This window comes from Papaver somniferum, chromosome 8 (assembly GCF_003573695.1).
Source record: "Papaver somniferum cultivar HN1 chromosome 8, ASM357369v1, whole genome shotgun sequence".
Classification (NCBI taxonomy): domain Eukaryota; kingdom Viridiplantae; phylum Streptophyta; class Magnoliopsida; order Ranunculales; family Papaveraceae; genus Papaver; species Papaver somniferum.
The window spans coordinates 4294504-4313014 of NC_039365.1; the positions used below are offsets into that span (position 1 = coordinate 4294504).

The 18511-nt window shown below is 34.6% G+C and overlaps 1 protein-coding gene and 1 pseudogene across 1 annotated transcript; one reads left to right on the top strand and one right to left on the bottom strand.

Moving 5' to 3' along the window:
• Positions 1–1391: 1391 nt before the first annotated feature.
• Positions 1392–2228, bottom strand: LOC113304957. Its single transcript, XM_026554076.1, has one exon. It carries the CDS (start codon positions 2226–2228, stop codon positions 1392–1394), a length of 837 nt encoding a protein of 278 aa, XP_026409861.1.
• Positions 2229–10658: 8430 nt separating this feature from the next.
• Positions 10659–18238, top strand: LOC113304958 (annotated as a pseudogene).
• Positions 18239–18511: the final 273 nt, after the last annotated feature.

Here is an 18511-nt window from a genome sequence, read left to right on the forward strand (position 1 = left end):
TTGATGTGAATTCGCCAGTACTATCAAGTCTGATAGACTTGATAGGGTCATCAGGGTGGTGAGCCCTCAAACGAATAACTTGTGCTAGGAGCTTTGCAAATGCAGCATTTCTTGTGAACAATAATGCGACGTGTGACCAACGAGTCGAAGCATCTAGCAGAACCATAAAATACCTAAATGTTCTGCATTCTGGATGTATAGGTCCATAAATATCACCTTGTATCCTATGTAAAAATGGGATATTTTGTTTGGTATCTTTAGCATAGGATGGTCTCGATCCTGTTTTTGCTAAAGAACATGCTTTGCAAAATAAATTATGTGCTTTTGACATAGTCAATGAAGTAGAATGGGAAATATTTTGTGCATCAGCTCCTTGAGAAGGCAACTGTCGTGTTAGAGTAACATTCTGACTGGTTACTAGTTGGTTACTTTGCACTAACAGTATGTTGTCCCATTTTCTTTTTTTCTCGAAAAAAGGGATGTCCATGTGAGTTCTTTAAAACACGGATCATCATGTCACGACCTGGGTGCCCTAATCGGTCGTGCCAAAGCCTGTATGAGTCACTATTAAACAACTCATCGTTGGTAACAACATGAGATTCAATAAACCGAATGGTAGTGAGGTATAATCCACTAGATTGACTCATTAGTTTCTCTAAAATGTGTTTTCTTCCACATTCATTAGAGGTAACATGTATGTATTCAATTCCGTTTTCACTACGAGTTTCCAAATGATAACCGTTTGCACGAATATCTTTAAAACTTAACAAGGTGCGGTTAGATCTTGGTGCATATAGATCTTATGTGACTTTAATTTCCGTGCCATTTGGCAACATGAATTGAGCATTACCTCGCCCAACTATCACTTGTGATGATCCAATCATCATAGTCAGAGATGTATTATAAGGGGTCAAGTTAACAAACAATTGTCTATTTCTTAAGATAGTATGGGTGGTTCCACTATCGGCCAGACATTCAATCTCCCCTTGAGACATTCCTACAAATAGATAATGTGGTATCATTACAAAATCCGAATAATCTATGTACTTTGGAGAATTTGAGTCTTACAAAGTCTGAATGCTAAACAACATATTATCAAAGTAAAATTATGTTAAACTATTACCAAAATATGATTGATATAATAAATACTCATAGATAATCCATTCATAAGGTAATCATGTTGACATATAAAGTAGTCCAAGCTATCAAGAAAAAATTATTTAAACCAACGTCTATTAAAATAAACGTCTAAGATCAAAAAGGTAACTAAAGAAGCAATTTCAATCGAAATCAGGCGTATCCAATATGGCATTACTCTTGTTGCCTTGGAAATCTGATATAGTGAGGTTTACGTCATGGGAATTCTCATCATCTTCTAGATAGTGAGCTTCTTATTCCACAGACTCTCGATACTTCTTGTAGATGTATGAAACTTTGTTACTAGCCTTGCATTGATGGTACCAATGTGCAATGGATCCACACCTATAACAAAGCCCGTTTCCAACTTCGTCATTTTTGATAGGGGGATTTCTTGGAGCTTTCTCGGCCTTGGAGTTTCCACCACTTGGGACAGAAGGTACATCTCTGTTCCAAACATTTGAATTACCACCACGCCCTTGGCCACGCCCGTGACCTCTGTTGGGTCCCTTGTTTCCTCTTCCACGTGTGTTGCCTTCTCCACGTGCGTATAGAGCACGGGAATGTGAATCATGGGAATGTGAATGATCAGCATGTCCACCCCTCTTACTTTTGGGGTTCTTTCCTCTGTTAACTATGCCATAATTTGCTTCGTGAACTTTCTTTTTGCCCACATCTCTGACATTGTTGTTGACAAGGATTTCTCTATGCCTTTCGGCGACTTGAAGTAAGTTAATCAACTTACTAAAAGTAGTTATCCTTTTGTTATCCACCTCCAATCGATAGTGGTTCGCTAATATCATTGAAGATGTATGGAAAGTTGACAATGTCTTTTGGATCATTTCAGCATCAGTTAGTTTGGTGCCACAAAAATCAAGACGTGTTTGTAGTTGCATCATGTCCTTTTGAAAATCATTCACTTTGATATAATCCAGGAAACGGATTTCATTCCACTGGACTTGCAGTTGTGGAAGTAAAGAGTCGTGAATATTCCCGAAACGACTTTCGAGAGCATCCCATAATTCCTTTGGTGTTTTCAAGTGGTGGTATCCCCATCGTAAGTTAGGGTCAATATGCCTCTTGAGAAACATGAGGGCATTGGCCTTTTATTTTTCAATCGCTGGAACAATATTTGTTGTGGTTGAAGGCTTGATGGTAGCGGTGTAGTCTTTCGCCACGAAAGTAGTCTCCACATCAGCTACCCAACGATGGTACTCAATTCCAGCTGAGTCCAAAAGCTCAAATTCAGGTCGAATTGGGTTCATCTACAAAAGATAAGAGTAATGGGCATTAGTATGACTAATTCCAGTATCATAATTTTTATAAACCAAAGTTGTTGATGGTTTTTAAAAAAAAATGAATCATAACCCCATAAATGATCGATAATACTTAGTCACTCGTCAATAATATCATAATCATAACGGTACAGACGTTACAAAAAATTTTGAGAAAATAATTACAGAAAAATAAATGAATAAATGTAACGACAGAACATGCAGACGTACAAAACAGATACAAAATGGATAAAATAGTATTAAATCAATAATGAGAATTCGTACATATACAGTCATTAATATCAATGAATACAAACTAATATTATATCAATCATCATTTGAGAACACAGACTCAACACGGACTCAGAGAGTGACATACACACATCAATTAGACATACATGATAATAATAATAAAATAATACAACACACAGACATGATTTAAACAGAGCCGCGGGTCAGAAAAATAATGCAAGCATATACAGTCTTACTCATAATACAAGCATCTAACCCGGTGCATACACACCGGATATTTTGCAAATAGAATTTAAGGAAAACTATAAGTGAAATGATTTGCAATGATCATTAGCTAGTCTTTCTCTTCATGGAATTTTTTATGCTTTAAACGTGACAAATAACGAAACTTGGTCATCATGGTTCAGTAAACATATAAGTTCCAATTTCCACAAAAATTCATGAAAAATAAATAAATAAATCAGCTACGTGTTTAAATATTGGCAACTTGGGTCTTCTTTTACGTTGTAATGCTCTAGATTAGTTACATCAGTCCAGTTCTCGAAATTTATAATACTACGCGAAACCGGAGACACAAAATTTATTTTCATCATTTTTACATTCTCCTCTAGCAAAACCAGAAAACCTTTTTTCCATTTCAATGTGTTCGAATACTTAGTATTGTAGCTGGGAAAATTATGGAAAAATTCATCCACATGCTTACAATTTGAGTTTTCTCCAATTCAAATTTGAATCAAGTGTATGTGATCCATCTTTTTAATGGCCATTAGTTTTTATTGGGAGGATCTTCTATTACTTGAGATGTAATCAAACTGGTTCACTTCTAGCCACTTCGTGTTACATATGTTCTGAACAAATCTAGAGTGTAACCATATGCATCTCGATGGTGAGGTAACATAAAATCTTAGTCCCCCAGTGAATAACAACTACAACACAATATCATTCACCACGGACGCAGGTTATGTATATTATTAACTTCATGATATTACCACATCATGCAACTCGTTGTTGAAGACACGTGACAACCAATTATTGTTGAACAGACAACGGTCCTTCATTGTAGTTAGGCCTTCATTCCCCCCTCTGTTGTGATTTGTATGCATAATACTCATACATTGTAACATTTTACCATTTTTAACCTTTTATTCCGACTGTCGATTTGATTAAAATAGTCTCATGTCTGTCCCTTTTGACAAATGGTTTCTCTTTTCCAAACTTGTTAATCTACTATTGATATGTATATACTTTTAAACATTCTTCTAGGATAAAAATAAGAACTTTTCTCATATTCAGACCATATTTATAACTTGTACGTCAAACACAAATGTAACCTATCCAATATTTGTTCTTTCGTTTACCTTGAATTTCTTCAAACTTCATGAATGTGAATTTGTACCTTTCTTTAGTTTTCTAGTTTGTCGTATCATCTCCAAAAAAACTTCTATTTATTCATGATTGGTCATTAAAATCCCAAGGGTTCTCCATATTTGAAGTTTTAATGAAAATACATTCCCTTCATCAAGTTTTGACCCATGGATCCGCCTATAGTCTTCAAAAATTATTCCATGTGTTTGATTTCTTTGTCAAAAGTTCAACAATCAAGTTATGAATATCATTCCTATTACATGTAATTAATTAACAAAAATCTGGAAGTAGATGAAGTTACCGTTCACGTTTTGTCGGCGAACAATAGATCTAGGCCATGGGGATTTGATATTTGAGAAATTAGTTTCATCCTCTATCCCACTGATGCATTCTATTCGAATAACAACTCGTGGATATCTCTGAAGCATTCTTATAGGATTAAAAAAAAAGAACTTTTCTCATATTCAGACCATATTCATAACTCGTACGTTAAACACAAATGTATCCTGTCCAATACTTGTTCTTTCGTTTACCTTGGATTTCTTCAAACTCCATGAATGTGAATTTGTACTTTCTAGTTTTCCGTATCCTCTCAAAAAAAAACTTATATTCATTCATGAAGGGTCATTAAAATCTATAGGATTCTTCAATTTCGAAGTTTCGATGAAAAATATATTCCCTTCTACTAGTTTTGATCTATGGATCCGTCTATAGTCTTCAAAAATTATTTCATGTGTTTGATGTCTCTGTGAAAAGTTCAACAATCAAGTTATGAATATCATTCATGTTATATGTAATTACTTAACAAAAACTGGAAGTAGATGAAGTTATCGTTAACATTTTGTCGGCGAACATTAGATCTAAGCCATGTAGATTTGTTATTTGGGAAACTAGTTTCTTGCTCTATCCCATTGATGCATTCTATTTGAATCACAAACTATATTGACGTGCTTCTGATTAAAAAACAAAACAAAAAAAAAAACTATCGGCGTGCTTGATTTTCTCTAGGTCCATTTAATACCTCTTTTACTTCTGCACTCACGTACAGATTTTTTGTATTGAGTATCTCTCTTACGTCTTAAAAGTTTCTTTAAGCATCGATCCACTATATACTCACTGTATTCATGAAATTTTCATCCTGAAAGCATCAACCGTCACTGCTTGATAATAATGAAAAAATACCCACTTAATTGCTGGTTGATTGTCTATATCTTTGCTTTACATATCTTCAATTGCGGCGGATGTTTCCCGACTCTATTTGTTTTTGCAGGTTTCGTAGTGTGCAAGCCGTGTGTCTTCTTTTCCCTGAAATTAAAGATTCCATTCGTAATCGTTGTTTTTTCTCATGAAACCATATTATGCTAGGGTTATGCAACTTTGTATGCATTAATTTTTATAGGTTCCCTGGATATGTGTTCTCCTAACCGTTTCTAATGAGGTTTTCCTAGTATGAATTATTTTATGGAGAAATAATTTGTAAGGAGGTGCTTTTGAAAGGATTTTTGAAGAACGGCTTTTCTAAGGACATGTGAAACCGTATTTTGGTTGCCAGTTGTGTGTTTTAGGATGTTGTGACTTTTAGGATGTCGATGACATGGAAATGACTTGGAAAAAGGTGATGACATGGCTTCACTACAAATCAGAGTGTACACCATGTGGCATTTTTGGGCTCTCTTATTATAAACAAAGATACATAATTCCTAATAAACAAGATAATATATTATATCATTATCTTTAATAAAGGAAAATAATAACTAAATATGAGAGAATCATTCATACATGGCACACAAGAAACGTCTAAAGTACAGAATCTAGACTATACACACTATTCTAGATCATGTAGATACATAATGAAATAAAATAAAACAAATTCTCAAACAAGATGAAACCGTCACTCACAAACCAAAAAAGAAAACATGGGAAGCATACATGCATATGTGGATTGCACATGGAAAATATAAATAGTTTTACTTCTTAAAGCATAGAAGACATCTTCCACATCACATCAAACACACTAATTAACAACATATAGCCTACGACATAGGAAAAAAGACATCATAGATCTGCTAATAAAGACGAATACATGTACAGAAATCATATTCTTATATTAGATATATAATATAATAATAATTGATGTCAAGACGAAACAGGAGCACCAATAACAGAACAGATTAAGACAAATCGTATTCATGGTTTTAAAAAAATAAAATAAAATAAATATCGTATTCACAGTTTCTTACACAGACAAGCACATGCAATCAGATTTCAATTAATAAAAAAAAAAAACTTAATCAATCAATCACTTCACAAAACATACATGGAATCATTGCTTGTTATAGAATATATTATAAAAAAAAATCTCTCACTTAATAAAAGCAGTAGAGTCAAATCAATCAGTGAAAGTCATCATGGCAACCTAGCAAGCAGAGATACAATAGCAGAAAAATAAAAAAAACGGGTTTAGGTATACCTTCTTATCCATACGATTGAGAGAGAATAAAAACTAGAACACAAGTACCGAATATGATGAATCTTCCCGAGGTACTATCCACTGAATGTAAAAAAAAAAGATTTTATGCTACTGGGTTAGAGCTCGTGCTGATAACGTTTTGGAATTATAATTAGGTAAAACCAAGAGAAAGAGAAAGGGGAACTTCTTATTAGTAAAAGAGGCAGAGAGATAATACATAGGTATAATGTTCTTTATATATATAAGATGGCAAAACCCTAGTCATCTAATGGACCGCACATCCATGGGACGTAGGCCCTATAACAAAGTTGAATTTTTTCTTCTTATTTTTTCTAAAATATCAAGAAAGAGACATACAAACTACATAGGACTAAAAAAAATCCAAGATCATTGTTCTTTCCTCTCCTTTTTAAGATCATCATTCTAAGATAATCAATTATTTGAAAAAAAGTGTTTGGAAAATTTTATTTTAAAAATGATTATATCAAAATCATTTATCAATTTATGATTATCTATAATCATAAATTTTATCAAATAAGGCCAATGTTTCGGCTGATGTTAATTTTTTGATATCTCAGTTTGACCGTGTAATAGTTGTACAAAAGTTTAAAGAAGGTAATGAAGTTGTTCTTTGCAAGAAGGAAACTAATGAATCCTTATATAATGAATGGTTATTTAATCCTCCTGATCTTTTTACTATTGTGTTACAGGAATAGGGGTGAGCATCTGAACCCAAACCCGCCAATCCGATCCAACCAACCAGCCAAACACCCAACCGGTTTATGAGTGTGTTGGACATGGATGCATTTTTGAAAACCTAATAAATATTGGTTTGGGTATGGGTACGAGTCCAAAAATCCATTTGACACCCTCACCCGCTAGGTTACGGGTAAATGAAAATTTTATGTCAGAGCATTGCTCGATTGAACCCACCAAGTGTTGGTATGTCAAGTTTGATTGTTATATTTAGTTCCAAAACTCGAGTGTTTTGCTCAAAAATTCGAGAATATGGATTTCTTAATAAATGAACTAGGACCAACTTCATTAGGTTAGACTAGGAATGATAGAAATATTGAAACTTTCTCTAGTTACTCACGAAGATCTGAAGATGGATTGAAGACAACAAAGACATTATCCTTCAGCTTAATATTAGTACTACATACTTAACTTGTTCTGTTTTTATCTTGTTTCCATCAAGTCTTTATTCATTGAAAACATAACAAGCGAAGTTATATATATATATATATATGAAACTCTAGTATTATAGACTTGATCATCTTATTATGATCAAAGTTTCAAGAAAGAATATGCAAGTTGTTTTACAACTTTGGTATATTGAGTTACCAAGTATATCGCTTATATTTTGAACTTCGTAATTGTGTCATCGACATAATATTTCTAACCTGTTCCTAGATTGTATAATGAACTTAGGATTGATTTCATACATAAAAAACTATGTTGGTTACATGAGTTTAAGGAAATATACTTACGAACTTGTTTCTTAATTGAAAGAAATCAAGCGGATTGGTGGTACGGTTTTTAATGAAGATCCAAGGCATGACTGATCGCTACCTATTTATCTTTATAGAGTTGAACAGATCCCTACCTATATATTCTTATACGGTAGAACGGATCCCAACCTATTTGGGGAATGAAGGTAGAAACAATCCCTACCTATCTATCTTTATAAGGTAGAACCGATCCCTTAAGCGAAACCGAGTTCTAATGTCACGTACATGTTGGGGTTTGTGTGATTTTGGAAATTGGGTTTGCATAATAGGAAAGTTCAAGATGTCGACATTATGTGTAATTTGAACATGCACAAATCTTTTATTTTGTTGTTTAAATATATTCCTTGATACTCAAACTATATTAGTTGGATATTAGTTGTAATTTTAACAAAACCGAAAATATGTACTTATTGCATATCTTTGAGAATCTTCAGAATTTGGTAATTACTTGGTATCCAAACTACGTTAGTCTATAAGTACAGAAGTTTGTTCAACTTAAAAACTTGATCCCGAGGCAGGCACTTCATCTTGTAGTCACTGCTGGAAGCCGACTGCAATATTACTTGTAATACTAAGTATTCTTTGAATACTTAATTTTAGAGGAGAGTAATCTAATTAGGTGAAGACTTCTTTGGGATCAAGAAGCATCTACGAGTACTGTTGGTGAGAACTTAGAATCATATTGTTATATTAGTTTTCTTTGATTATTATTTGATTAAGAACTAACGAGTCAGATATCTTATGGATAAGATTTTGTTTATTCCATGGTCATTCTCTTATGATATAAGGCACTCAAGAACTTCAAGGTTTGACTACTATACAGATCTATTGATTTTCCATTATGTGCGACAAATCAATAGAGGAATCAAGTTATTTGTTTTGCATGTTGTTACTTTAAAGATTAATCATACACTGAAGACTTTGAAGATTGGGAGACTTTGTTCTTTTGTTTTGATCTTGGTGTGACTTCATGTGATTTGATTTTCCGGGATTAAAAGGCTGTTTATTTCGATAAACATAAGTCTTTTGAGATCTACAAGTTGTTTGTGAGTTAATCATAAACCTTGTGATCAAGATTGATTATTTCGGTAGTCATTGTCTTGATTGATCTCTTAACAGAGGAGTTTCAGATCTTGTAATTGATCTTAAATGGACGATCCTAAACTGGGGACTTTATCATATATTTCAGCATTGTGATTGGGAAAGGTGAATTTGGTTACCAAAAAATTTTGATCCTTTAAGCATTTGGAATATGATTCAAAAGGAATCTTGTCTTACCAGTTGAAAGATTGGTAGCAGAAGTTATTGTCAATCATTAAGAAGATCTACTAGATCTAGTCCTAAAAGAAAAAAATTGTTTTGCTAGGATATCTAGTATTCTAAGGTATAATTGAGAACTCAGGTTCTGCTACATGTTATGAAAACAAAAATATCATTGAAGCTGAGTAACTAGGATTTTAAATTTGTTGGTCTCGTCTACACGAAATTGCAGGTTTAATTTTTGTAGCATCTCCATTCATTGAATATTCAAAATTGGACTAGATCCCCGGGTTTTCTACAAGATTGTAATCTTCCTCATTAACAAAATTCTGTTGTATGCTTCACTTTATTTCCGCAGTATAATTGTCTTTATATTATAATTAAAGTATTTTCACTTGTACGATTGATCAACTTGTTTAAGATAGTCTTTAATCTTTATTAAATCGAAAAGACTATACAATTATGTTTGAATAGGTTGATCCAAAAAGATTATAGTGTATTTGGCATCCTCATCATAGGGATGATTTTGTAAGTTATAAATTATATATGTGTTAGTTTTTTTTTCCTATCCTAATTGTTTCTTTTGTAACAATTCGCAGATAATAACCAACACAACATCGTTCCAACTTAAAGATTTAAGATTGATTTCTCTTTATAAGGAATTTTTCTAACCTCTTTTACATTTTTATAAATTATTCAAATTTTAGTGTTTTATTTTATAACTTACTTTTCATTTTTTTGTAAAAAATTTTGAAATCCATAGATTTACCCAAATCCAATGCGCACCCACCAATATACATGTGATAGACTGGATGTGGTCCTGTGGACGCAAATCTAGCACCAGCCATTTTGATGGATTTGATTTGGTGGCACCGAACCCATGAGTGGAACCCAATGCTCACCCTCGATGTCAGAGGAAGGGATCTCCCCCGGCCCATTTAATCGTGCAATGAATCCAGCTTACCAAAAAAGAAGAAAAAAAAAAGAAAAAAAAAAACAAAATCGCCCTTAGGTTAACAGGGGTGTATTGGATCAGGATTTATATGGATAAGAACAGATACTAGTTTACCTGAATCTAGTAGATTTATAAGGTTTCTTAAAAGAATCTTATAGATTCTTATAGATATATAATTTGGATTATATTTGATTGAGTTAAGATTAATTTAGATTTATAAGAAGTGAAGATCATTTTTCCCTTTCAAAAAAAAAAAACCCATCAATAAAATTGAGGTGATGGTGGTGGTGTGGTATTTGTAGTGGTGGTGGTTGTTGTTGTTGGTGGTGGTCGGTGACGATGGTCGACAGTGGTGGTTGTTGTTGGTGGTGGCGCTAGTATTGGTGGTGTGTGGTGGCGATGGTGGTGGTAAGTAGTGGTGGTGGTCGGTGGCGATGGTGGTGCTAGTGTTGGTTGGTGGTGTATGGTAGTGGTGGGGAAAAGACATAATATGATGTGATAAAAAAAAAGAAAAAAAAATTGTCCACTACAATCCGTGTAATTCTTGCGGTTTGGATTGAGATTATAACGAGATAATAATATGCATAATTTGCCTATAAATATCCATAATAATCCTGATATATTCTTCTTCTCAACTATCTTAAAAAATCTTAAATGAATTGAATAGCTAAGATATTTTAAAATTCCTGACATATCCTAATTGAATACCTCGGATATTTCATGAATCTTGACATATCCTAATATGAATCTTGACATATCCTAATTGAATGCCTAAGAGTGTTTAGAATTGTTAGATATCTATCTAAATCCCAATCCAATATACCCCTGTAAAAGCATCTTTATCACTGTCCCCGTTTCCTGCTCTCTATATTTGTTAGCTAGGGTTTCAGATTTCCCCCTTCACTAATGGAACCAGCATCTCTTCTCAACCCGATTTCTTCTTTACCGATCGATAGTATGGGAGAAACACCACCAGAATCCAGTAACAATAACGTTAATGGGAAGAACAAGAAGAAATTGAAATCTAAAGACTGTTGTAATTCAGTAATGTTGCAAAAGACGAAGCTTATCTGGATTCCGTTACAGAAAAACGTATCAAGTTGTTTGAGTCTATCAAAATTGAACAAGCCAATCAACATCAAGTTATTGGTGGTGAATCTATCAAGTAAGATCATCTAAAACCCTAATTTAATTTATCTTCTCTATTTTGGGTTTAATTAAATTATTATGCCCTAGTTTTTTAATTTGGTAAGTAATTTGATTTAAGAATTTGATTGTTGTGTTTTTAAGAATAACATTGCCTGATCATGGCAATATTTTAAAGGGTGGAAAAAAATGGGTAACAACGCCAGATGATATTGCCAAGGAGATTTACACAGCTAAAGAGTTGAAGTCGAAGCCAATATTGATATCTGAAGTGAATGGAAGTCTGTGGGATATGGGGAGACCCTTTGAAGGTGACTGTAAACTCAGATTGTTTACTTTTGATAGTGATGAAGGGAGGGATACATTTTGGCATTCAAGTGCTCATATTCTTGGAGAGGTAAGTGGGGGTTGTTTTTGTACCAAAGGTTTTTGAAGTTGTTGGCGAGGTTGTGGTCTGATAGTGTTTTTGGGTGTTTTGTTTATTTACAGGCACTTGAGAGGCAGTATGGATGCAAGCTGTGTATTGGTCCATGCACCACAAGAGGAGAGGTAATGACATTGATGTTATATAATACGTACATGGAGTTATTGTTTAATAGGAATAGGAATGGGCATAAAAGACTGGTAAATGATGAATGAATTTTGCTTTGCTCAGTGTTTTTGTTACCAAGTTGGGATGGTTATGGAAGTATGTTTTTTTACATTTACTTTGTTTAGCTCGATTTTGGATGTGTGAGGCGAATTATTAAATATAATTCAGAGTTATCAGTTTGGATTGATAATCATTTTTATCTAACAGCATGCACCGTGCTGGTTTTTGGTAGTCATCGCAATACTTACCATTTACATGTATCAATTTCTTTGGTTCATCAGTATTGCAATTTTTGATATGGCGTGGTAGTTAATTACCCAGTTTGAGCGGGTCAGCTTATTCAAATTTTAATTTCCATTTGTGTAGGGATTCTACTATGATGCATTTTATGGTGATCTTGGATTGAATGAGGATCACGTTAAAATCATCAAGAATGCAGCCGAGAAAGCTGTTGCGGTACGTTATTCTCTCTTTTTTAGAAACTTGAATTTATCTTGAAAGCATAACTTGTCTTCTAGCACCACATTTGGGACTTCGTCTGCTTTTTATTTTGTTTTGAAGTTCAAACGTGACACTGCTTGCTTGTCCATTATATGAGCGTTTCTCGTTTATTGCCAAGTGAATGGCGGAGATGCTTGTTCAATGCAATAATTGTGACTTACAGGCTTTTTAGAGATATATGCCGTGCTGCTAAACTTTTCTTAAGCTACAGCTTATATTATGATCTCCAGAGAATAGTGGTCTGTAGAGGACCATTTTGATGCATCCTAGTTTGTATAATCTGGTTAATGCTTCACTAGCAAGTACTAAATATTACACCAGTTAATAAAATCGACAATAGAACACACTCGTTTTCCTGTCTAAAATTAGCAAACAGTTGGGGGAGTAGAATGCTGAAGAAGCATACAAAATAATGCTGATCTGAGTTGTTCCGTCTCCCAGAGCAATTTAGTTTACATGCCAATTATCACCTGATTTGAGCACTTATAACTACAGTTTTTCTTTGAGCTGGCAAAGATCTTACGAATGAGGTATGAAAACACATGTCAACATTCTCCTGTGCAGGGAATACTGTAAGGCTTACCTAGCCACATAACAAGTCACTAGTTTTCTCCAAGTGTATGGTGAAATCTCTGTGTTGCTAGCATCTTTTTTTATAGCTCATTCTTCCTTTATATTGCAGGAGAAACAACCATTTGAGCGCATTGAGGTTACAAAGCAGCAAGCGCTGGAGATGTTTTCAGAAGACAATTTTAAGGTAGGTGTTCTCATGATGTACTCTTACACTTCACCCTAGATTGCTTTTTCTCGTGTGAGCAGTTCTTTCTGTATGGTATTACCTTTTACCTGCGCGCCTGTATGAATAAAGCAAAGAAGTTAAATGCCTTGTGTAGGTTGAAATCATTCAGGAGTTGCCAGAAGACAAGACGATCACTGTTTATAGATGTGGACCCTTGGTTGATTTGTGTCGTGGGCCTCATATACCAAACATATCATTTGTGAAGGCGTTTGCCTGTTTAAAGGTAATGATCACATGCTCAAATAAGTTTTTGCTTGGTCTATTTCTCCGTGTAAGTCCTATTATCCGTCACAAAAGCACTATATTGACCTATGTGCACAAAATTTCAGGCTTCCTCTGCTTATTGGAGAGGAAATAAGGAGCGAGAAAGTTTGCAAAGAGTTTACGGGATATCATATCCAGATGATAAACGCTTGAAGGTACCTTGGATTTATTGACCTACTTAGTATATAAAATATATTTTGATGAACTGCATTGTTGTTAACCATCTTTTCCGGTCTCTTTGGATCATATATTAGATATCTGTATCAATTTATGATTGCTTGAGTTGATAGCAAATTTGTATGTTAACATCATTTCTATGTAAGAAGAGCATTTTAGTTTTTAGAATGTTTGTTTTTCTGCGTAGATGGATGTTTTGCTACTGTTTCTTTTACTAAGATTTAACAGTATTGCATGGTGTCTTGCAAATTTTAAGAATGGACACGTTTTTCATGCCACTCTTTTCTGATTTGTACCACTGTCCGAACAAGGTTAGTGACTTCTTCAACTGGAAACTCTATTGCAGGAATATCTCACCAAGCTGGAGGAAGCAAAGAAGTAAGACCATAGATTATTGGGAGCTAAACAAGAGCTTTTCTGTTATCACCCCTTTAGCCCAGGAAGCTGGTTTTTCTCGCCTTATGGAACTCGCATATACGACAAATTAGTGGATTTCATAAAAGTTCAATACTGGGAGAGGGGTTATGAAGAGGTTAAACTCTATTTCTTGTTCTCCTTCTAACTGAAATTTGTGATGTTAAGTGGCTCTGTATCTCATTTTTTAGTTTTCCTTGGCAGGTTGTAACACCAAATATGTATAATATGCAACTCTGGGAAACTTCTGGTCATGCTGCAAACTATAAAGAGAACATGTTTGTGTTTGAGATTGAGAAACAAGAGTTTGGCCTTAAGCCGATGAACTGCCCTGGTCACTGCTTGATGTTTGGCTATAGAGTTCGTTCTTATAGAGAATTACCTCTCCGGCTGGCGGATTTTGGTGTCTTGCATAGAAATGAAGCAAGTGGGGCACTGACTGGATTGACACGTGTTAGGAGATTCCAGCAGGATGATGCTCATATCTTCTGTAGGGAATCCCAGATAAAGGATGAAGTCAAGGGTGTCTTAGAATTTATAAGATACACATATGACGTTTTTGGGTTTACTTTTGAGCTAGAACTATCAACGGTAAGAAACTGTGCTGGCTGTATTCATTTTCATGGGGTTAAATTAGGGTTCCAGCATTTGATTTGAAAATATTAAGACGTTAAATTGGTCGTATTGGTGCGTAGGCGACTGCTACAGTGTGAGAATATAGTAGTTTCACTTCATATCTCATCCTAGATGAATCAGGAACTACGACCTGGCTTGGATGAAGATGTTGTTTAATTACGACCTTGCTAGAAATTATTATGCCGTACTTGCCTAGGTTACAACTTAATCTTTTTGTTTCCGATCGGTATTCTTTTTCTTACGGTTATATGAAGTGAATAACTTGAATTCATTGTGTATCTGTTCTCTGTACAGAGACCAGAGAAATACCTAGGAGAAATATCAACCTGGGATAAAGCTGAAAGTGCTCTCTCTGAAGCACTGAATGAGTTTGGTAGGCCATGGAAGGTGAGTTATTATATTTTGGCTCCAACTATTTTTGAATCTTGGTATCTATTTCTAGAATTTCCAAAGCTTACACTACTCTGATTGAGTGCCTGTCCTGGGATGTTAGTAGTTGTCCCATTAACACATAACCGAACATTGAATATAATAGGTAACGTATGACTCGTTAACTCCGACTTTAACGCCGCTAGCACAATTCTCGATTTTCTGAAAGTTTCATTGGACTCTTGGAGATGTTTCCACAAGTGTTGTAAACCACCAAACCAAAATCCCAAGTGTTATCCCCATGTGACTTAAATCAATCACCGTGCAGAATATGTGACACATAAAATGTTTAACATGAGCCATTGACAACATAGAGATGTTGGCCATGTTTACCCAACTTCAGCATCCTAGATGCAAATGCGACCATCGAGTACATCCATATAGACATGAGTTGCTAATAAATCACGACTTGTGCACATTACACATTTAAATTTATTGTCACCATCTATACATGTATAAATGATTCTGAGTAGGCGGCTTCTTTATTCTGTTTAGTTTTCTCTGTTAATTTCCTGCTGTGTTTTATAAAGTCTGGTGATACGAGTTGATTCGCTTCCCCATTGGGGTCTCTTTCTGTTTCTTTAGATTGCCAAATAATTTGAGGTGCCAGTCCGTGTTTTATCTGGGATCTTCAGTGTTCATTTTTTAGGTAGTCATTTAATTCCTAAGGTAGGATACAACGGAAAACATATGGAAAGTTCATTACAAGAGAAACTTATGTCTCACAATGGAGATGAGTTCTGAATTAGTATGATTTGGGTCCATTGTTCTGGATATTGCAGCATCAGAGTCAATAGAATCTCGATTGGAGGTTTCAAATTAAAGTAAACGAATGCTGATTGTTTTACTGATCTAGTTGCTACGTAATAATCTATATAATTATGTTCATCAATGATGATATTGTACATATTCCACAATTTTGTATATGATTCTTTTTGTTTTACTTAAAATTTCATTTTTCTCAGTAGCTGTTTATGCACTTATGTTTTGCAGATAAATGAGGGAGATGGTGCCTTTTATGGACCCAAAATAGATATTGGCGTTTTTGATGCTCTAAAGAGGAAGTTCCAGTGTGCAACATTGCAGGTCAGTATTTCTAAGCATTTGGGTTTCCTCGTTTTCCCTTCATGTATCTTTTTCATTTTGCTTATCTTTCTCTACTGGAACTACCATTTGATGGTTAATTGGGTAATGCTTGCGTTGCAGCTGGACTTTCAACTGCCGTGTCGATTCAACCTCTCTTATTCAGCGGAAGATGAAGCGCTTAGGGAAAAACCTGTCATAATACACAGGGCTATCCTTGGATCTGTGGAACGTACGTTTGCCATATTATTAGAACATTATAAAGGAAAGTGCCTTTTTGGCTCAGTCCAAGACAAGCTATTGTGTGCCCTATATCAGAAAAATCGAATGCATATGCCCTAAAAGTAAGTAGCATCGACTAGTAACGTCTTTCTTTCTCCATTACGTTCATTACAAGACTATATAATTATAATTTTCGTTCAACAATATAATAAGATACACAACTGCAAGAGATTTGTCTCCTATTGTTAGGGAAATCAATAATACTCATATTCCTAATAAAACTCTAATTAACCTAACTTTGAAAATAATAAATTTTTAAAAAGATAAGTTTTAAAAATATGAAATTCTAATCGTAAAACACTTCACTCTAAATAATTGCCATGAAGGATGTTCTACATCTCTTGGGCTTAGAAGGATTTGTGAAAGGCTGTATACTTGAGCAGTTGAGCTAGTTGCTGTAACAGGGTTTGAAGGTGAGAATTGTATAATATATCAATCATAGCCAGATAGCATGCAGTGATGTTACTGTGGTGTTTCATAACATGTTTGGCACCCTTAAAATAGATTATCTATGTATGTCTGTCTTTGGTAGTGCCCATGAGTATGCTTAAATGATAGTTTCTATTGAGGTGTTGCGGAGTTTGTTCTTTGGTAGCCAGTGGGGGATTGCCTTCTTTTGGAGTTTTATCTCTTGTGGTGGTGTCTTAGTTTCTTGTTTTGGTAAATGTGTAGGCGTTTATAAGTTGAATTCAAGGGTATGCAAACATTTTAGTTTTGGGTTTCTCATTCTGTATTCTGTAGTAATTAAGAATTTAAAAGTGCTAGAGTCTTTCCTGCTTATCTTTTCTATTTGTTTGGCTTTTTCCTTTCATCTAAATGACGAGGTACTTGTATTTATCTTGTAGTTGAAAGATCAAATACAGAAAGCTGGATATTACGTCGATGTTGACATCACAGATAGAAAGATCGACAAGAAGGTGTGTTTCTTATTCCTCTCAGAAAATCCAATAGAGTTGATAGATTTTGTGCTTCTCAGGATTGCAGGTCCAGAATTTTTTCTGTTTTTTTCGTCTGACACTTGAAGGCTTCAATGCAGTTGTTAATAGTGTTTTCCCTGAAATAAGACGTTGTATATTGTTTCCAAAAATTAAAAAGAACCTCAGTTTTATGAGTCCATGCATTGTTCAGAATGTAAATAGTTTAAGATTACGTGAAATCATTAACTTGTTCTACATGACGTGTCCTTATTGCTACATTACTTGAATTTTTTTTGTGATAATTCTTTTGTTCTCTTTCTTGGGCAATTTGCAGATTCGGGAAGCACAGTTGGCACGGTAGAACTATATGCTGGTGGTTGGCGAGGCTGAAGCCAATAACAACACGGTTGGCTTACTTCACTTTGCACTTTAAGCATTCTTTCTTTACATCCATTATGTCCTGCCTATTGTTAATTATTTAATTTTTGCCAATGGTTTGTAGGTGAGCCGACGGGTTAGAGATAAGGCAGAACTTACAGTTATGAGCGTCGAAGCGCTACTTACATTCTTCAAGGAAGAAGCCGCAGCTGTTCGTTGAAATGACATCACAAAATATATCCTCGAAGTAAATATATATTAGAACTTTGATATTGATTAACAAAAATGAGAAGCAAGTGCTTCTAGCTAATTGCCAGTTATGGTTAATTGCTTTAGCTGTAATTTTTTATTTAAAATATACGCACATGAAAAAGAATTAAGTAAAACCTTTTTGGAGTCTTCATCTCTTAAAGTTTTCTACTTTAATTAGGTTTTTGAATTTCTGTAGATGAAGCGCTCTAGCCTCTGAATGTTGCGGTATGGTTGATCTTGGACTTAAGCTTGCATAGTCTCGTGGTGCCAGTGTCTCTTCATGACTTACACTTCTGACCCACTCATAGTAAGCAAATCCTTAAAACTAAAATTCTTCTCTCTGCCATTGTCCCCTCGCTATTACTGGTGAACTCCTGGTCAAATTACATAAAACATCATGCTCCAGACTCCAGTACA